The sequence below is a fragment of the Heloderma suspectum genome, chromosome 6 (assembly GCF_057233095.1).
Source record: "Heloderma suspectum isolate Gila_16-S chromosome 6, 16-S_ref, whole genome shotgun sequence".
Lineage (NCBI taxonomy): Eukaryota > Metazoa > Chordata > Lepidosauria > Squamata > Helodermatidae > Heloderma > Heloderma suspectum.
In genome coordinates this window covers 1,260,796-1,278,637 of record NC_139463.1, presented here as the reverse complement: position 1 = coordinate 1,278,637, position 17,842 = coordinate 1,260,796, and the positions used below count along the sequence as shown (strand labels likewise).

At 55.4% G+C, this 17,842-nt stretch overlaps 3 protein-coding genes across 4 annotated transcripts in view; 2 read left to right on the top strand and 1 right to left on the bottom strand.

Moving 5' to 3' along the window:
- C2CD2L (C2CD2 like) overlaps positions 1-9,061 on the bottom strand; it is a 25,422-nt gene extending 16,361 nt beyond the window's left edge. Inside the window, exon 1 of one of the 2 annotated variants that reach the window (XM_084860554.1) lies at positions 8,472-9,061. In XM_084860554.1, the coding sequence (XP_084716680.1) occupies positions 8,472-8,819 (348 nt within the window). In that variant the 5' untranslated portion in view covers positions 8,820-9,061. The remainder of the gene's footprint in view (positions 1-8,471) is intronic. The other variant, XM_084860553.1, reaches the window with a different exon arrangement.
- Positions 8,818-11,184, top strand: LOC146340350 (uncharacterized). The gene is made up of 4 exons (XM_084807096.1): positions 8,818-9,054; positions 9,143-9,518; positions 9,605-10,759; positions 11,095-11,184. Exons 1-4 carry the CDS (start codon positions 8,818-8,820, stop codon positions 11,157-11,159), a joined length of 1,833 nt encoding a protein of 610 aa, XP_084663222.1. The 3' UTR covers positions 11,160-11,184.
- DPAGT1 (dolichyl-phosphate N-acetylglucosaminephosphotransferase 1) lies at positions 11,095-17,842 on the top strand. The gene is made up of 9 exons (XM_084860555.1): positions 11,095-11,449; positions 11,775-11,895; positions 11,998-12,211; positions 12,496-12,642; positions 12,855-12,939; positions 15,394-15,582; positions 16,119-16,206; positions 16,349-16,504; positions 16,696-17,842. The coding sequence occupies exons 1-9, from the start codon at positions 11,295-11,297 to the stop codon at positions 16,759-16,761; spliced, it is 1,221 nt and encodes a 406-aa protein (XP_084716681.1). The 5' UTR covers positions 11,095-11,294; the 3' UTR covers positions 16,762-17,842.

Here is a 17,842-nt window from a genome sequence, read left to right as displayed (position 1 = left end):
CCAATAGTTACGTGACGGGGGAAATTCAACAAGTGAAGCTTTGTCCAGGATGGATGAAAGCACTGAGGAGATCTTCGCTTGTAGAACTTCTACTCAAGGGGCCCCGCTGCCAGAACACAAGGAAGCCACCCTTGCTGGGACTGGACACCCTGATTCCAGGGCCCTCTGACAAGCGCCCTGCAGGGGCTGCCTGGGTGGAAGGAGAAAAGACCGCGCCGCCCTGCAGGAGAGATCCTGGCAAGGAGGAATGGGGAGGCGGGAGGAGACCACTCGCTCGGTGCTCACGGACAGCGGGGGCCTCCTCCATTCAGCCACGGAGTCCTTCCGCAAACAGCCCTCCCGCCTATTCAAATCACAGATCCGTGGGCTGGCCAAGGCAAGCAGGTTAAGCACAGGCAGAGTTGCCATGGCAGCTGGGGCTGGAATGCCCCTTCCACCCAGCGCGCTGCAGCAAAGGGGCAGCACCCCCCCCCCCCGGTTGGGAGAGTCTCCCTGCTGCCGCTGCCCTCCAGCACTTGGCACAGCTCCCCTTCTGCTTGTGCTGAGAACCCCAGAGCAGAAAGGCAACCCAAGGCCCAATCCAAAGGTGTTCGCTCGACAGAGCCCAAATCTGCCCCCTGTGCTGGGAAAGCGGGCTCTGCAAAATGGCTCCATCTCTGTGGAGAAAAGCAAACCAGTCCCCTCTTTGCAAGAGGACCTGGTTTGGCAGCCCCATGAAAGCTCCTTGGCTCAGCCTGGGACAGAGCAGGTTTGGCTGGGCAGACACCAACACTGCTCAGGAAGAGCAAGCGGAGGCCTCCAGCCCCCCACCCCATCCTTGGCATTCCAGACAGAGGCCGGGGCCTTCCTCCCCCTGCCCCGCCCCCCCCAGCAGAAGATCTGGCACAGAGCTGAGGCACGAGGAAGCGCAAAGAACAGCCCTTCCCTGAGTCCTTGGGGTTATTCCCCTGTCTCATCATTCTAGCCATGCGACACCTCACACTGCTTGCCCGTCCCTTCTGGCAAACAGGATCCACGTTTTTATTGGGCAATGTATTTCTAGTCTGGAGTGGACCTCCCCTCCCAGGGGAGAGGTGAACTCAACCCTTGGCAATCAAGGTCCAGACAAGACCTTTTCTAAGTGGCCTGAGCAGCCCCACCCACAGTCAGCCGTCCTGCTCTCACACAAGGCTCCTTACACAGTGAGGCAGAGACACAAGCCGTCTCAGGTCAAGAGATGCAAAACTAGGAGGTCAGTTACCATGTCAGCACTTAAGAGTTGACCGGTTATATAACTAGAAATAAAAACTCAGGGAAAATGAACACAGATTGAATGAGAATCTTGTAAAAGACAAAGAGGTTACTGTATAGTATTTCAAAATCATACAGCCTGGTGTCTTTCAAATGTGTTGGGCTACAATTCCATCAACACCCAGCCACGTGGCCATTAGAAGATGCCTCTAACAACAAAGGACACTGCAGAATAAGAAGGATCCCCACACGTCATCCACCACTGTCTGAAGAAACTTGAGAATTTAACACAGGAAATGCCAAGTGGAAGATGAAATCTAACAAACACATCATGAGAAATACACAATTTGTTTCTTGTATGGCTTCACACGTGAATGTCAAATTAAAGCCAACAAAAATAAAGATTGAGAACAAAAATTATGAGAATTCAAAACACATTACTATTGGACTGATGTGCTACGAAATGTAGCATCATCAGCTGAAGAAGTGAGCTAGAAGAATTTAATGCTAGGAATAGGGGCAGGCAGGCTGCTACTGTTGCAGAGCACTACCCAAAATCTAACAGCGAGGTTTTATAAATTATTCTAACTCTAGCCATGTAGGATTTCCTGCATGCTTCCCTGAAACCCTGGGATACACAGTCATCGGGAAGGGATGCCAAACTGCACAGCCCACCAATACGCCAGTCCCTGGAACGAGATGCTCCTCTGCTTGGGCAGCAATAACATTCAAGTCATTAAGATTTGGAGGAGGAAAATTACAGAGAAGCCATGAAGCTGCCCTCTGTGGTAAATCACAGGAAGGAAAGGGTGCTGGATGCCTCTGCACCAAACCAGGAATTGCACACTCCCAAACTCGAGCAGAGCTTGGACTCAGACAGAACCCCAGTGGCTCTGACCCAGAGTTTGCCCCTGCTAGCAGTAGACGAGAGAAAAGGGCAAGGGAGAAGATGAAGATCAGTTAGCCAAGTGCTGCATGAGGTGAGACACAGAAATCCAAAGGGAGAAAGATGGGGGAGGGAGAAGAGGGAGCCCCCGCCCCCTGCACACAGACACACGCACACACACACTCCTGGTTTTGCACCTGAACTAGTGAAGGCATTCACTGCTACTGTCTGCAAGGACTCCATTCTCATAAACCTAAACAAGTGTTCAGTTCAATCCACCCCCATTTAGCATCCCCTGCCCCCCCCCCCCCTGCCACATCCCAGCTTTGTTTTCAGGAGATGCACTTCTGTGTGGCTTCTCCACAATTCAGATTGGTAAAAGGGAAAACAATGACATCAGAACGAGCTAAAAATAATCCTATCCAGAGGGGACCAGAAATTGGTTGCCTCCAAAAGAAAATGTATCCCAGAGTCCTCTTGGGGTTTCAAAGGGAGAGAAAGGAGTTTCACCACTGACTGGGAGGAGAAGGATCAGGCCTTAAGCCCTTTCTCGTTCCCCAGATGAAAGATCTTCACTGTCACTGCAGTCCTCATGGATTAGGGGTGGGGAGAGAAAAGCTTCTTACCAGGACATTGGAATGTTTTCACTGACAACTCACCAAAGCCCTAACCAAAGAAATATTCAGCTAAAACTGAATTCACCTATATTAAACAAGAGGACTTACAGCTACAAGCTTTGATTTTTCAAGGCACTGAACAGAATGCAGTTCCTGTCCCTGAACTTTGATTGATTTGATTTTAGGTTTTTGTTTTTAAGTTTACCTTACTTTGAAGTTTAACCCTTCAAAGGTAACATGAAGTCAAGCGAAAAAACTGCCAAAGGAAGCTGCCTACCTCCAGCCATTAAGAAAGCAAGCCTTGAAGAACACTCAGGCCCAGACCTTGGCCAATCTCCAACAAAAGGGAACCCAAAGTTGTGGGGCAGCCTCTGAGAATGCCGCACAGTGCCTGTGCCTCTGGATGCATGGCACTGATGACACAGAGACTCTCACATCAGCGTGGAGAAGGGGCGGCAGCAACACAAAGCCCACTTTTAAGCCCACTTGATCACTGGCCACATGCTGGGGCCATTTATGTCAGAAGAGCACGCCCTTCGGAGGCCTCTGGGGGAGCAGCCCGTCCACAACCAGGAGCCCCTCGGGGGACTCCTAGCCTCTATCCCTTCTGGAGTGCTGGACAGCCAGCCTGGTGAAGGCAGTGAGGAAGTGGGCCTCCAGTGCTCAGTATCCCACCTACGCCCAAAGGGCCAATGCAGCTGTGCAGGCTTCATCACCCAGGAAAGGTGGAGCACGCCACTGGGCTGGAGCTCCTCCAGCACAGATGGGCCAGGAGGCCTTGGTTTTGTCACCTGATAGCTTCCTTACATGGCGCTGGGAAAGGCCTCCAGTGGAAAATGACCTGGACCCCTTCACAAGGCCCGCCCTGCAGGCTTGCCAGGGCCAAAAAGGAGCCTGCCCCATTCTCATGCTGATGAGCTTGCAAGTCTGATTCGGTTTCCGCCCTGAGGCAACAAAGATTACTGAGGGCTGCTCTTCCGATCTGGCTCTGGTTTAAAATCCAGATACTACGGGAAATGCCATAGGCTCACTGCCATCCTTCTTCTCGTCTCTGGTCCCCACGCTGCCTGTTGAGTTTTGCCTCCCACCCTGTGGTAAAACATGGCTAAGCATGCTTGCTGTTCCCTACAAATCTCCCCAAATCTGGGGCTAGTTATGAGTGAACTATCAAAACAGGTGGATGCAGGATTAATGCATATCCTGTGCTGTCCCTACACAAGGATAGTTTGTTTTTTTTAATGGATAACATTCTAGGGTGGGGAGCTATACAAACATCATAACATGTGATCTGTGTCTATTTTGCTGCCTGCACACACACTCCCCATCTGTACAGGTAACAAAATAGACACGGACCCGTGACATGCGATGGAGCATCCCAGGTACTTTAAGAAGGATGGAGACAAACTGGAATGGCTGCTCTGGCTCTGGATTTCCAGCATCAAGGAGGAGGTTGGGTTCCATGGCCTCCAAGGCTCCTTTGAACTCTAGAGTCCCAGGTATACATGCCACACTCAGGACAAACAGATACACACTCTGAGAGGCCACCACCATATGCATCTGACTGATGGGGAAGAACAATGGCAGTGGGCCCCCAAGGCCGTAACTAATAAACTTGTCATCTGCTGGGTGACACTGGCTTAGAATCAGTCACTTTCTACCACCACCCCACCACCCAATATTTGTATAACAGGAGGAACCGTATCAGAAGACAGGCAGCATTTCCTCTGGACAGGATACGGAATGCAAAGGGGGCTGGGGCACAGGCAGCTGGGCAAGAGAGGCAGCTCTTGCGGTGGGGTGGAGGAAAGGTGTAAAGCAAAGCAGGCCCTTGCAGCAATGAAAGGAAAAGAGCCAAATGCCCCCGCCCCCCGGAAAGGAGGGTGCTTTCTCATCACTTCCCATGGCAAGCAACTCTAACGAGAAAAGGAGTCAAAGATGGGAGGGAGCTTTTAAAAAAGGAAATTCTCAAAGCACAATCACAAACCATTCCAACAAGAAGAAAAGGTGGAAGACAACAGAAGAAGCCAATGTGGCGTCACAAAAAGCTGAGAGATGACCTGAAAACAAAAAAGGACACATATAGGAAGTGGAAGGAAGGCCAAGCAACAAAGGAAGAGTACAGGCAGGCAGCACAGAATTGCAGGGATGGCGTCAGGAAGGCTAAAGCTGAGAACGAGCTGAGGTAGCGAGGGATGCTAAAAACAACAAAAAGGCTTTCTTCAGCCACGTGCATAGTAAAAGGCAGAGGAAAGAAATGGTGGTTCAGCTATTAAATAAGGATGGCAAAATGGTAACAGATGACAAAGAAAAGGCAGAAGTGCTCAATTCCTACTTTAGCTCAGTCTTCTCCTGAAAGAAGGTATATGGCCCACCTGGCAAAGGCGAAGTACAGGCTGAAGGGGCAGGATTGCAGACTGAGATTGATAGGCATATGGTCAAGGAACACCTAATTCCTTTGAATGAGTTCAAATCTCCAGGGCCAGATGAACTGCATCCTAGAGTAATAAAGGAACTGGCAGAAAAACTCTCAGAACCACTGTCTATTCTCTTTGAGAAATCATGGAGGACGGGGGAAGTGCCAGATGACTGGAGGAGGGCTAATGTTGTCCCCATCTTCAAAAAGGGTGAAAAGGAAGAACCTGGGAACTACAGATCAGTCAGTCTGACATCAGTCCCTGGGAAAATTCTGGAGCAGATTCTAAAGCAATCCATTTGGAAGTACCTTGAAAACAATGCAGTGATGACTCGAAGCCAACACAGATTTGTCAAGAACAAATCCTGCCAGACGAATCTGATCTCATTTTTTGATCAGGTAACCTCCCTTGTGGACTGTGGGAATGCTGTGGACATAATATACTTTGACTTCAGCAAAGCTTTCGACAAAGTGCCCCATGATATCCTGATGAGCAAACTAGCTCAAAGAGGGCTAGATGAAACAACAATCAGGTGGATCCACAGTTGGATACAGAATCGGACTCAAAGAGTGCTTAGCAATGGGATCTTCTCCAACTGGGGAGAGGTAACAAGCGGGGTACCGCAGGGCTCAGTCCTGGGCCCAGTGCTCTTCAACATTTTTATGAATGACTTGGAGGAGGAGGTGCAGGGAATGCTGATCAAATTTGCAGATGACACAAATTGGGGCGGGATAGCTAATACTCTGGAAGACAGAAACAAAATCCAACATGATCTTGATAGACTAGAGAGCTGAGCAGAAAACAACAGAATGACATTTAATAGGGATAAACACCAAGTTCTGCACCTAGGAAAAGGAAACCAAAGGCACAGTTACAAGATGGGGGATACGTGGCTCAACAACACTACAAGAGAGAGGGATCTTGGAATTGTTGTCGATCACAAGCTGAATATGAGCCAACCATGTGATGTGGCTGCAAAAAAGGCAAATGCTCTTTTGGGCTGCATTAATAGAATCATAGAATAGTAGGGTTGGAATGGGCCTACAAGGCCATCGAGTCCAACCCCCTGCTCAATGCAGGAATCCAAGTCACAGTATCCCTGACAAATGGCTGTCCAGCCTCGTCTTGAAGGCCTCCAGTGTGGGAGAGCCCACCACCTCCCCAGGTAATTGGTTCCATTGTCGTATTGCTCTTACAGTCAGGAACGTTTTCCTGATGTTCAGCCGGAATCTGGCTTCCTGTCACTTGAGCCCATTATTCCGTGTCCTGCACTCTGGGATGATCAAGAAGAGATCCTGGCCTTCTTCTCTGTGACAACCTTCCAAGTACTTGAAGAGTGCTATCCTGTCTCCCCTCAGTCTTCTCTTCTCAAGGCTAAACATGCCCAGTTCTTTCAGTCTCTCCTCATAGGGCTTTGTTTCCAGTCCCCTGATCATCTTTGTTGCCCGCCTCTGAACCCTCTCCAGTTTGTCTGCACCCTTCCTAAAGAATAGAAGCATAGCTACCAAATCCCAGGAAGTACTAGTCCCCCTCTACTCAGCACTGGTTGGGCCTCAGCTGGAGTACTGTGTCCAGTTCTGTGCACCACATTTTAAGAAGGATGTAGACAAACTGGAGAGGGTTCAGAGGAGAGCAGCAAAGATGATCAGGGGACTGGAAACAAAGCCCTTGTACTCAATAGCCTTGTAGGCCCCTTCAAACCCTACTATTCTATGATTCTGTCCCCAAACAGCAGTGGAGAAGCAATTCGCATGGCCTCTGCAGTTGCCCTCTGAATTTGGCATCATTTAAACAAAGGTGAGAGATGGTCTCAGGCTGCATAGGGAGGGGCCAGCCCAGCCTCTTGCACACAGCAACACTCCAGGAGTCCCTTGGTGGACAGTTATGTCCCGGGCCTGCTGCATTCAGGACTATGAGAAGGCGGTCAGGACTGAAGCCCCCCGCCCTCACACAGGATGGTGGAAAAGCCTGCGTGGTGTGCTCGGATGCCACATGTCTCCCCAAGAAGCAAGAGAATCCCAAGTGCACCCTGTTATCAGCATAACAAACATAATTGCTGTCTTTTGAAAGTATATTTTGCTTCTGCATGCAAACTTTTGTCCCCACACGGAATTGCTATGACTTTTGATCAATGCAGCAAAATGTTTGATTATGAGGTTTACGTGAACTCAAAGCAAGATTAAACAAGCTACAGCACCTGCAAGCCTGGCCTGGGATTCCAGGAGAACCCAGGACCTTCTACAGGCAGGTCTCTAGGGCCCCACAGCAACCTCGGCAAAGCTGGGGACCAGCTGCAAGCAGCCCTTCCTCCCCCACCCTTGTCCGGGGTGCCAGGCAGCTGTCCCACCTGAACAGGAACACACACACCCCGGGAGGGGGGCTCCAAACAGGGCCAGACTGGAGAGCTCTCCAGGAAAAACCACGCTAACGTCCCGCTATTTCTCCTCGCAGCGCAGAAATGGCCTGCGCGGGCACTGGAATGCTGGAGCCTCCACGGGGCGACATGATGCGCCCAGCCAGCGGGAGGCAGCAAAGCTCCTCGGTGGGCTCCCCCGCAGGCAAGGAGCGCATCGGGTGGTTTCGCCTCCCCCGCCCCCAATTCGGGGCCCGATTCGGCCTGGAAGCGAGCAAGGTAGCAGCCAGGCCCTGGCCAGGCCTTCTCCTTCTCGCAGCAGCCTCGCGGGGAATCCGCCTCACGCTTCGCCCGGGCTGCCTCGGCGCTCGGATCGAGGGGGCGGCTGGTTAGCAGCAGCGCCGACCGAGAAGCCGCCTACTCCGTTTCCATCCAACCAGGCAGAGAAAAGAAGCGCCCCAGCGGGCGGGAAGGCCCCCCGCGTGGGCACGAGGAGGCTCGCGTGCCAGGGCAGCCTGCGGGAGGCCAGGCACCCGCCCCGCCCGAAGGAGCCGCTGCCCAAGCCGCTTCCACGCCCGGGAAGGGGGGGCTCGAGACGCCGCTCCCGTCCTGAAGCCCCGGCGGGAGTGAGGACCGCCCCTCGGGACACACGCAGAGTGCCTCCGGGATCGGGCGGGAGGCGCCAGCCCCACAGGCTTCAGCCACCGCGCCTGCCAGCTCAGGAATCGCCCCCCAGTGCGCTGTCCGGGTGGGCGAACTCGACGACGGGCCGGGGAGGCACCGGCCGCAGCGGCGGGCCGCCCATGCAGCCCCCGCTCCAAGCAGCTTGGCGGCCTGGGGCAGGGAGCAAGGCTCCGCTGGCGGGCGACCCCCGCGCGCTGCCCGGCGCCGGCCAGCCCCAGCCGCGCGAGCCCCCGCGGCCCTCCGCCCTCACCGCCGCAGAGCCCCGAGGGGCGCGCCGCGCGACTTGCCCCGTGCCGCCGGGCCTGCTCGTTGAGGGCGCGCAGCCAGGCTCGCTGCCAGTTCTCGCGGAAGGCGCGGAAGGCGAAGAGCGAGGCCAGCAAGCCGCGGGCCCCGGCCGCCGCCGCCGCGCCGCCGCCGCCTCGGCCCAAGCCCCGCCGCAGCAGGGACGCCCAGAGGCCGGCGGCGGACGACGAGGCGGCGCCGCGCCGCGCCGCTCCCTCCGGCCGGCCCCGGCCCCGCCACCAGCCACGGGCGAACTGCAAGAGCCAGGCCGAGACGGTGAGCAGCGAGGCGGCGAAGAGCAGCACCAGGGCCGCCCAGCCCCAGCCCCAGCCCCAGCCCAGCCCCGGCTCCATGGCGCGGCGGCGTCTCACGGGGCGTCGGGGGGCATCGCGGGCGCCCCCGGGCAGGGCAGGGATGGGGCGGGCGAGCGGGCTGGCAGCGGCGGCTTCCTGCTTCCTTCTCTCGCGGCCGGCTTCCAGCTGCCCTGGCAGCCGCGCAGCGCTCTTCCGGCCTTGCCTCCTGACGGCCGCAGCGGGCGAGCCGGGCGGGGCGGAGCGCGAGGGAGCCCGAGGTGGGCTGCCGCGGGGGGCGGGGGGCGGGCGGCGTCAGCGGCTAGGCGGGGCCGCAGCCGCTGCCGCGTCGCTCCCTTTCTCCTCCTCCTCTCCTGGCCTTAAAGGCGCAGACGCGGCCGCGAGTGAAGCGCTCCGCCGGGGACCACCCGGGACCTCCCCGCCTCGACGGTCTCCGAGAGCAGGAGCGCGCCCGGCCGACAGGTGCTGCGTCAGACACGCAGGGGCCGGAGCTGCACCGCCGGGAGCCCGCGAGGGATCCTTCCGCAGTCCCGAGGGAAGAAGCGCGGAGCCCGCGCCTCGGCCCCCGGCCCTGCCTGCCTCGTAAGTGTGCTGCTGACGGGTGCGTGGAGGCACAAAGCGACTCGGTCTGGAGCGCGGCTAGAGAGGCACGGAAGGAGGGCGGAGAACGCCAGGATGACACGGGCCGGGCAAACGAATCCGTCGGCCGGCGGGTGCCGTCGATTCTGCCAATGGGAGCCCGCACCCTCCTCCTCGAGCCTAACACCATTTACCCGCCAGTAAACCCTGCTGCTGCCTGCCGCCGATGAGGCTTCCTTCCCGGTAAGCCTGCTTGGCGTTGCAGCCACGGAATTGCTTCCCCGTTGTCCCTACCCACGACGACCCTCCGGAGGGGTTTCTACAGAGCCAGAGGCCGGCCACGGCTCGGTGCTTCTCTCCTTCGGAAGTTCCCTCGTGCATTTCCCATCAGGATGTGCCGGAGACGTCACGGGGAGGGGGCGCAGTTCCTGCCCCTCCCCAGTTCCAGGCCGTCTGTGCAGCAGCGTCTGCAGGAAAGAGCCGGGGCGAGGCCGGAGGGCAGGCGCCCTTGCTGGTCCGTGGCAGCCACACGCGCCAAACAAGGGCGTTGCGGCCCTGCAAGAGGGCCAGAGCCGCCGCCGCAGAGCCGCTCGCCCAGGCCTCCCCCGCCTGCTGCCTCCGGGTCATGTTTTGGACGGCCAGTCTCCGCATCCAAGTTGCTGGGAGTTGCGACCCAACACGTCTGGCGGGCCCCAAGTCGGGGAAGGCTGGGCGAGGCTTCGTTCCCTTTGCGCCATGTACTCGAAGCCTGTTTCTGCCCCAAAGGCCCCCCGAGCAGCCGACGTGTCGCCCGTTCCCCGAGACAGCCCCGCCCGCAGGCCGAGCAGACGCGCCGCGCGAGGGAAACGGGCGGGGAGGAAGCGGGGACGCCCTCCTCCGGCGGCAGGGCTGGCGGCGCGGCCCCGCTCCGTCCCCCGCCCGCCTCCCAGGCCGCGAGGCGCCGCTGCTTTGCTCCGGCAGCCGGCTCGCAGCGCCCCGGGGTGCGGCGCGGCCCACGCTCCCTCGGAGCACGCCCCTGCCCCGCTGCGCGCGGCCTTCCCGAACACGCCGCCCGCCTGGGCTCGTGGACCAGCCGCGGCCCTTTCGCGCGCCCCGCCCGGAGCAGGGGCGCCGCGTCCAGCCGGCCGAGAGCGGGCGACGTGTGGGGACAAGGGACGGCCGGAGCGGGCTCGCGCGACGCCCGGGGCCGCCATCTTTGTCGCGGGCAGCCCTGCCTGGGCTCTCGGGCCGGCGTCGTCTTCGCGGGGGGAAGCGGACGGGAGGAGAGATTTCCAGGGGGCGAGGAAGTGCCCGGAGGGGACGCGGCCTGTCGGAGGCGGCTGGCCCTCCGCAGGAGCAGCGGCGGGCGGGCCGCGAAGGCCCAGGAACCTCCCTGCGGAGCCGCCCGGCCCGCCTGCCGCTCGGTAGGCTGGAGACCGGGTGGCGCGGTGCGGTGGCGTGGCCGGCCTCGCCGCCTGGCGCTGGAGGCGGCGGCCGGGGCCTTCTCCCTCGCTGCGGGAACCGCCCGGCAGGCGGCGAGGGGGAGGCACAGGTGCCAGCGCGCTTGGCCCGGCCCGGCCCGGCATCGCCGCAGCAGGAGGGAGCAGGCCGGGGGAGAAGGCTCCAGCCGCTCTCCGGGGTTGCACACCACGGAGCAGCTGCCTGGCCCGCCTCCTCTGGGAAGATCTGCGTGACACGCACACGCTCTCTGCCCGATGGCGAGCTGCAGAAACAGTTACCATCTATTTCTTACCCCTAGCGATGAAGATCTGCCGCAATGGTTGGCGCTGGACCTGCATCTTCCTGTTGGCAGTTGTGGCTTAAGGATCCCCTCGCTGCCACCTTACGTGCATCAAGCGGCCCCAGATAGTCTACAACTGGCAGCAGTGCAGAGAGCACAGAGTGCCTTCCCTTGCTCCTGCACATCGCCATTTGGGTGCACCCAAAGCTGGCTCTGCAATGTGGAAGTTGCCAGTCATCCCTCTGTTGATCAATTTCTTTGGCTCCCTTCTGGGCTTTCTAGCGACACTGACACTCATTCCAGCCTTCAAGGACCACTTCATTGCTGCCAGGCTTTTTGGGATTGACTTGAACAAGACTTCCAAGCAACCCATGTGAGTAAATAGGCTGTCTTCTGTTGTGTACTAAGTTGCACTTTGCAGAAGTAGATTGAACTGCTAAGTATACGAGCCTGTGAGGAGTTGTGGGGCTGTGGACTGGGCAGGTGTGTTAAGGCACTGTGCAAGGAAGGAGCTGCTGGACTGAATCTGTGTCTCCAAAAGGTGGAGGCCAGGAAGGGGAATTCCAGCTGTTGTTCATGCACTCCGACCTTCTGCGCTTAAATCCCAGTTGTGCTTCAGTCTACTGGCCCTAGTAAGGACAAGCAAGGTCCTAGTGGGATGATGCGAAGTAACTTTGGCTTGCGCTGCCTGTTTTCAGCCCAGAGTCCCAAGGTGTCATTAGTGGCGCGGTGTTTCTGATAATCCTCTTCTGCTTCATCCCGGTGCCCTTTCTGAGCTGCTTTGTGGAGGAGCAGTGCAAGGCATTCCCACACCATGAGGTGAGTGGTTGCATTGGATGGAGTCCGGAACCGGGCTGCGGTAGTTGAGGTGGCCACAGGAGCGCAAGGAGCCGACTCTCAAGGCTTCTCTCTGCCTTGCAGTTTGTGGCGCTCATCGGTTCCCTCCTCGCCATCTGCTGCATGATCTTCCTGGGCTTCGCAGATGATGTCCTCAATTTGCGCTGGCGCCACAAGCTGCTTCTGCCCACCATGGCCTCCTTGCCCCTGCTCATGGTCTACTTCACCAACTTTGGGAACACCACCATTGTGGTGCCCAAGCCCTTCCGGATGTTGCTGGGCCTGCACCTGGACCTGGGTAAGTGACCCATGACCAACCCAGGCAGGCAGGCCTGGGTAAGTGACCCACGACCAACCCACCCAGGCAGGTGTTGCCTTGGCATCCTTAGGGGGCAGCTGGCCCTAAGTGCTCTGCTGTTGTTGCCATGGGCAGCTGCAGGAACAAGCATCCTGGTCTGAGAAACACCATGATGACTGGGTCTGTTGCCACATCTCTCCACTAACCCCTGCTCTGGAGAGAGTTACGTGGCTGGTCTCCTCGGAAGGAATAGGAGTGGGAGACCCATGGGTTTTCTCTTGCAGGCATCCTGTACTACGTGTACATGGGCATGTTGGCTGTGTTCTGCACCAATGCAATCAACATTCTTGCTGGGATTAATGGTCTGGAGGCTGGGCAGTCGCTGGTCATCGCTGCTTCAATTGTCACTTTCAACATCGTAGAGCTCAACGGTAGGAAGGGGATCATGCCTCGCAGCTGGCCCAGAGAATGCCTTGCGTTGTATGATCTGCAGCGCTTCAGGCTTAGACGTATAGCAAGAGCAGGGCTCCCCCTCAGCTTCTGTGCTGCAGTGGATGTGTACAACAGCTCTTCCACCACTGGGGTCCCTGGGGCTGATGCCACCTGGCTGACCCTGCTGCCTGTTTTGCTTCCTTTCTCACAGGGGATTACAAAGATGACCACATTTTCTCTCTCTATTTCATGATTCCCTTTTTCTTCACCACGTTGGGGTTGCTGTATCACAATTGGTAAGAGGCTCCATGGAATGAAAATGCCAGCCTGTATCTTACGGGAGAGAAGAGATGGAAGGGCATGTGCTTGAGGGAGGCTGCGGGCTTTTGAGTTCACTCACAGCAAGACAGGTTACAGTGCCTTGATGCAGCTGTCATTCTCACGGTCTGCAGGGAGAGGGGTGGGGAGTCTTGTTTTCTGAGCTACAATTTCCAAAGAGCAGTACCTTGTCTTGAGTTGTATGGAGTGCCTGGTGCACAGCTGTGAGTTTGTTAGAAAGAGATTCACAATGCTGCCAAATTATTAATCCTATTTAGAGGGTTGAAACAGACATATATTCTGTTCCAGGGTCTTATGTGTGAACCCAACTAGGACCAAGGTCTGCTCTGTACCAAATACCGCTCTGTAGTATACCAACTACGCTCTTATCTGGACAGACAGAGCCTAGCTACAGTTATCCCTGCTCTGATAACTTCTCATCTGGATTACTGCAATGTGTTATACATGGGGCTACCTTTGAAAACCGTCTGGAAACTTCAGCTGGTCCAAAATAGGGCAGCAAGATTGTTAACAGGGACTGGCCTGCGAGCTCATATTATGCCAGTACTTTTTCAGCTGCACTGGCTGCCAGTCCATTTCCAGGCCCGATTCAAAGTGCTGGTATTAACATTTAAACCCCTTAACAGCTTGGGGCCAAGTTATCTGAAGGATCGCCTCCTCCCATATGGGCCTGCCCGGATCTTAAGATAATCCTCAGCAGCCCTGCTCCGTGAGCCCCTGCCAAGGGAAGTGAGGCGGGTGGCTACTAGGAGGAGGGCTTTTTCTGCTGTGGCACCCCAGCTGTGGAATGAGCTCCCTAGTGAGGTTCGTCTGGCACCCACATTGTATTCCTTTTGGTGCCAGGTGAAGACCTTTTTATTTTTCCAGGCATTTTAGCATTCTAGACTTTTAGCTTTGCTGTTTTAAATCTGTATTTAAAATTCCTGCACTGCTGCTAGGTTTTTATTGTGGTTGTATTGTTATATTGTGGTTTTAATGTTCTGTATATTTTATATTGTTTTATTGTGTGCTGTTTGGTTTTCATTTTTGTGAACGGCCCAGAGAGCTTCAGCTATAGGGCTGTATAGAAATGGAATGGAATGGAATGAATGAATGTATGTACCATAGGGATGTACGAAAGTCACTTACCTTTTCGCGGATTGTGTTCGTGGTGGTGGGGGAGGTGCTCGGTCCCTCCCCCCAGAATCCTTGACAGGGGGGGGGGAGGCGATCCGGTCCTCCACTCCGGAATCCTGCCCGGCTGGCTCTGCTCTGTGGCGGCTCTGTGGAGCAGCCAGCCTGGCCAGGGCCATCCGCAGCCGGATTTCCGGCCGCGGACTGGCTGGTGCGGACGCAAATGGCAGCTGCCATTTGCGTCCAGCCAGGGAACCGTGATAGGCTATGTAAGTCTTTACGTAGCCTATCACGTCTGGGTTTAAAAAAAAAAAAAAAAAGGCATACGCAAATGGCGGCGGCTACGGCGGCCGCCATTTGCGTTCCTTATTTTTCGCCGTTTTAGTCTACGTAAATATTTACATAGACTGCTATGGCCAAAAAAAAGGGGAACGCAAATAGCGCCCACTACGTTATTTGCGTTCCCCTTTTTTTTCGCCGTAATAGTCTACGTAAAGATTTACGTAGACTAAAACGGCGAAAAATAAGGAACACAAATGGCAGCCGCCGTAGCCGTCACCATTTGCATACGCCGGTTGTTTTTTTTAATTTGATTGGCTTGCCGTGATAGGCTACGTAAAGACTTACGTAGCCTATCACGGCAAAGGCCAGAATACAAATGGCGGCCGCAGCAGCCGGTCGAAAGACTGGCTGAAGCCACCGCTGGAGCCGCCGCCGTCCGGAACATCCGCCCCAGGTAAGTCTCGTCCCGGGGGGAATCCATGAGGGGGCAGGGGGGTGGCAGGCTGCATTCTGCCTCACTGAAATCCATGGCAGAATTCTCCGCCATCTGTAATGTACCAGGGTAATTCCGTGAATCTAAATGGTGGGAGATTCAGGACGGACAAAAAGGAAGTCCTTCGCACAGCACAGAGTTAAACTGTGGAATTTACTTCCACAAGATGTAGTGATGGCCACCAATTTGGATGGCTTTAAAAGGGGATTAGACAAATTCCTGGTGGATAAGGCTATCAGTGGCTATTAGTCCTGATGGCTAAATATTGCCTCCAGTATCAGATCTCAATACGACTTGCTGGGGAACATGAGCAACTTGCTGGGGAACACGGTATTCTGTGAGCCATTCCCCACTCTTTTTGCCCTTCACCACTCCTGTTCAGTCATATACGCGTTGTATTTTTCGTAATGGTGGGCAACGCCTCAATGCTGGCAGTCCCCCAGTGTCAGGACTTTGGTGCCTGCTCCACTTCCTGCAAGGTGTTACCTGTGTTCTGACTGCTCTCTCTTCTGGCCGAGTGCAGGTATCCATCCCGCGTGTTTGTGGGTGACACGTTCTGCTATTTCGCTGGCATGACCTTTGCCGTGGTGGGGATCCTTGGGCATTTCAGCAAAACCATGCTGCTCTTCTTTATCCCTCAAGTGCTCAACTTCCTCTACTCATTGCCTCAGCTCTTCCACACCATCCCTTGCCCGCGCCATCGGCTACCCAGGTAACACGGACTCAGCTGCCTGCCGGATGCCTGCCCTGCTTTGTCAGTAGTTGTTGATTAGTCGAGCATGCCTGCTGTACAGATTCTAAGGAATGCTGAGAACTGCAAGGGCTAGGGAATTACATCAAAGGATGGATAGCAGAATTCTTAACTCCAGTTTCCAGAGTTCTTTGTGGAGATCCATGAGACTTAAATCAGTTTAAATGGATGGTGCAAATGTGCCCTTACCCAAAACTCTGTCTTTGCTTAGATCAGGGGTGGGCAAGTTGTGGCCCTCCAGATGTTTTTGTCTATAACTCCTATCAGCCCTAGTCAGCATAGCCCATAGTGACAGATGATGGGAGTTACAGGCCAAAACATCTGGAGGATCACAAGCTGCCCATCCCTGTAAGGCTGAGGTGATGTGTTGTCTGCCTTGATCAGACTGTCCTTGCAAGTTCCTCCAGCTGGGGTGTGTGCATCCCTTCCTGGCATAACCTCATCCTGCATTGTTTCTCTGTTGTGTCCTTGCTGACTGAGCCTCTGTCTGCTTTCAGATTCAACGTTCACACAGGAAAGCTGGAGATGAGCTATTCCAGGTTCAAGCCGAAGAGTCTCTCTCCCTTGGGAGCATATGTCCTTACGGTAATGTGAGAACACTATCAACATCTGTGGGTGGGGATATTCAGGTCTGCTTTGGATCGATGAAGTGAAGGAGGATAGAGCGGAAGCTTACTGCTTCCCTAGCTTACTTAGAGAAGCACCAGTAACAACTGTTTCTCCCCAGATATCCCAGAAACTCCATCTGGTTGATGTGCATCGAGGAACAGACAAAGACGGAGAATACATTGAATGCAATAACATGACTCTCATTAACTTTGTGCTAAAGCTTAAAGGGCCAACTCCTGAGAGATCCCTGACCCTCCTGCTGTTGCTGATGCAGGTAAGAAGCAGGGGCATGGCGTCAGAAGCACTGTTGTGTAGTTCTTCACCAAATGTCGATTGGGCAGGGGGAGAAAGGCTGTCTCCGCTGAGTGTCTGGTCCCAGAATATGATATTGACAGCTGTATGGGTACTAAATCATGTTCTTGGATTACAGCATGTCCCTCTGCTTGTTTGTCTCTCTTTGTTTAGGTTTTGGGGAGCATCATCGCCTTTTCTGTCCGGTACCAGCTTGTGCGCCTGTTCTACGATGTCTGAGCTGCCCTCAAGGCACCTGCTAAAGTCCTGTCTCTTGGCTTGCCTCTCCTCCCACGTAGCTGCAGTTAGCCTGCAGCAGCCAGTCTCCCTCCCAGAAAGGCTTTGGCAAGGGCCTTTTGAGATGCACAGGTGTCTTGTGGCGGGGTGGGGGTGGTGGTTTTGTCATGTTTAGGGATGGTCTGCTGTGTCTGCTCCTGTCACAGGAGCTGCACCGTGTGTTTCAATAGCACCGCTACTGTACTGGCAGAAGTGGAAATGCCATAAAAGGGCAGGGGGTGGGTTGGTTTTGTCTATCTTCCTCTGACAGAGCGTTGCGCTCCTGCTGCCCTGCACTTCAGATGAGGGTGAACAGGCCCAAAGCATATGGAAGCAGGACTGCTCTGCTCCCTCCTCCTCATTGCCTCCTGTGCTTTAAGTTTCCTGCAGAGTAAGCCCGAGGTGCGTGTGTGTTTTTCTCCTGTACTGACAACCAACCTTGGGAACACAGCGAGGAAACAGTCTCCCTCATGTCGGCTAAGGCCCGCTGTAACTACTTTAGCAAAGGACTCCTGAACCAAAGCCTCAAGCAGCCTTGGGGAGGGGCTTTGCAAATATTGTTCCTCTCCTGGGTGCCTGAGCTGTTCCTTCTTCTGAAGGGCTTTATGTCTGTCAGTGTCACTTTTGTGTCTCATGCGGTTGGTGATGCGGTGCCAAAGTAGCAACCCCTGAGCATACTTACTATGGAGGGAGTCCTATGGAGCCCAGTGGGGTTGACTTTGCTTCACACCTGCTTAAGATCCTGCGGTTGGCCTGCTTGGGACTGCTGTATCGAACCAGTGCTGCACTACTGCCCAGCTGCCCCTCCCCCCGCAAACCCCAGTGGAGATTATTTTGATGGTGCTTTTCTGCACCGCTGGCTTGTGTGCATAGCATTGACAGTAGCAGACCTGTCCTGAGCAGTAAAGAAAAGGCCCAGCAGTCGGTGCACGTTGAGGATATGGGAATGGGAAGGGGCAAGGAATGTTAAAAGCAAAGTAATTCCCTAGCCCTCAGTCTGGAGGGCAAGGCAAATGACCTTTTAATAAAGCCATGAATGAATGGA

Coding starts and splice junctions, on each gene's coding strand:
- LOC146340350 (XM_084807096.1), top strand. CDS start 8,818: ATGGCGCGGCGGCGTCTCACGGGGCGTCGGGGGGCATCGCGGGCGCCC. Junction 9,055..9,142: donor GAGGTGGGCTGCCGCGGGGG/GCGGGGGGCGGG, acceptor CTGGCCTTAAAG/GCGCAGACGCGGCCGCGAGT. Junction 10,760..11,094: donor CCCGGCCCGCCTGCCGCTCG/GTAGGCTGGAGA, acceptor TCTTACCCCTAG/CGATGAAGATCTGCCGCAAT.
- DPAGT1 (XM_084860555.1), top strand. CDS start 11,295: ATGTGGAAGTTGCCAGTCATCCCTCTGTTGATCAATTTCTTTGGCTCC. Junction 12,940..15,393: donor GGGTTGCTGTATCACAATTG/GTAAGAGGCTCC, acceptor GGCCGAGTGCAG/GTATCCATCCCGCGTGTTTG. Junction 16,505..16,695: donor TCCTGCTGTTGCTGATGCAG/GTAAGAAGCAGG, acceptor CTCTTTGTTTAG/GTTTTGGGGAGCATCATCGC.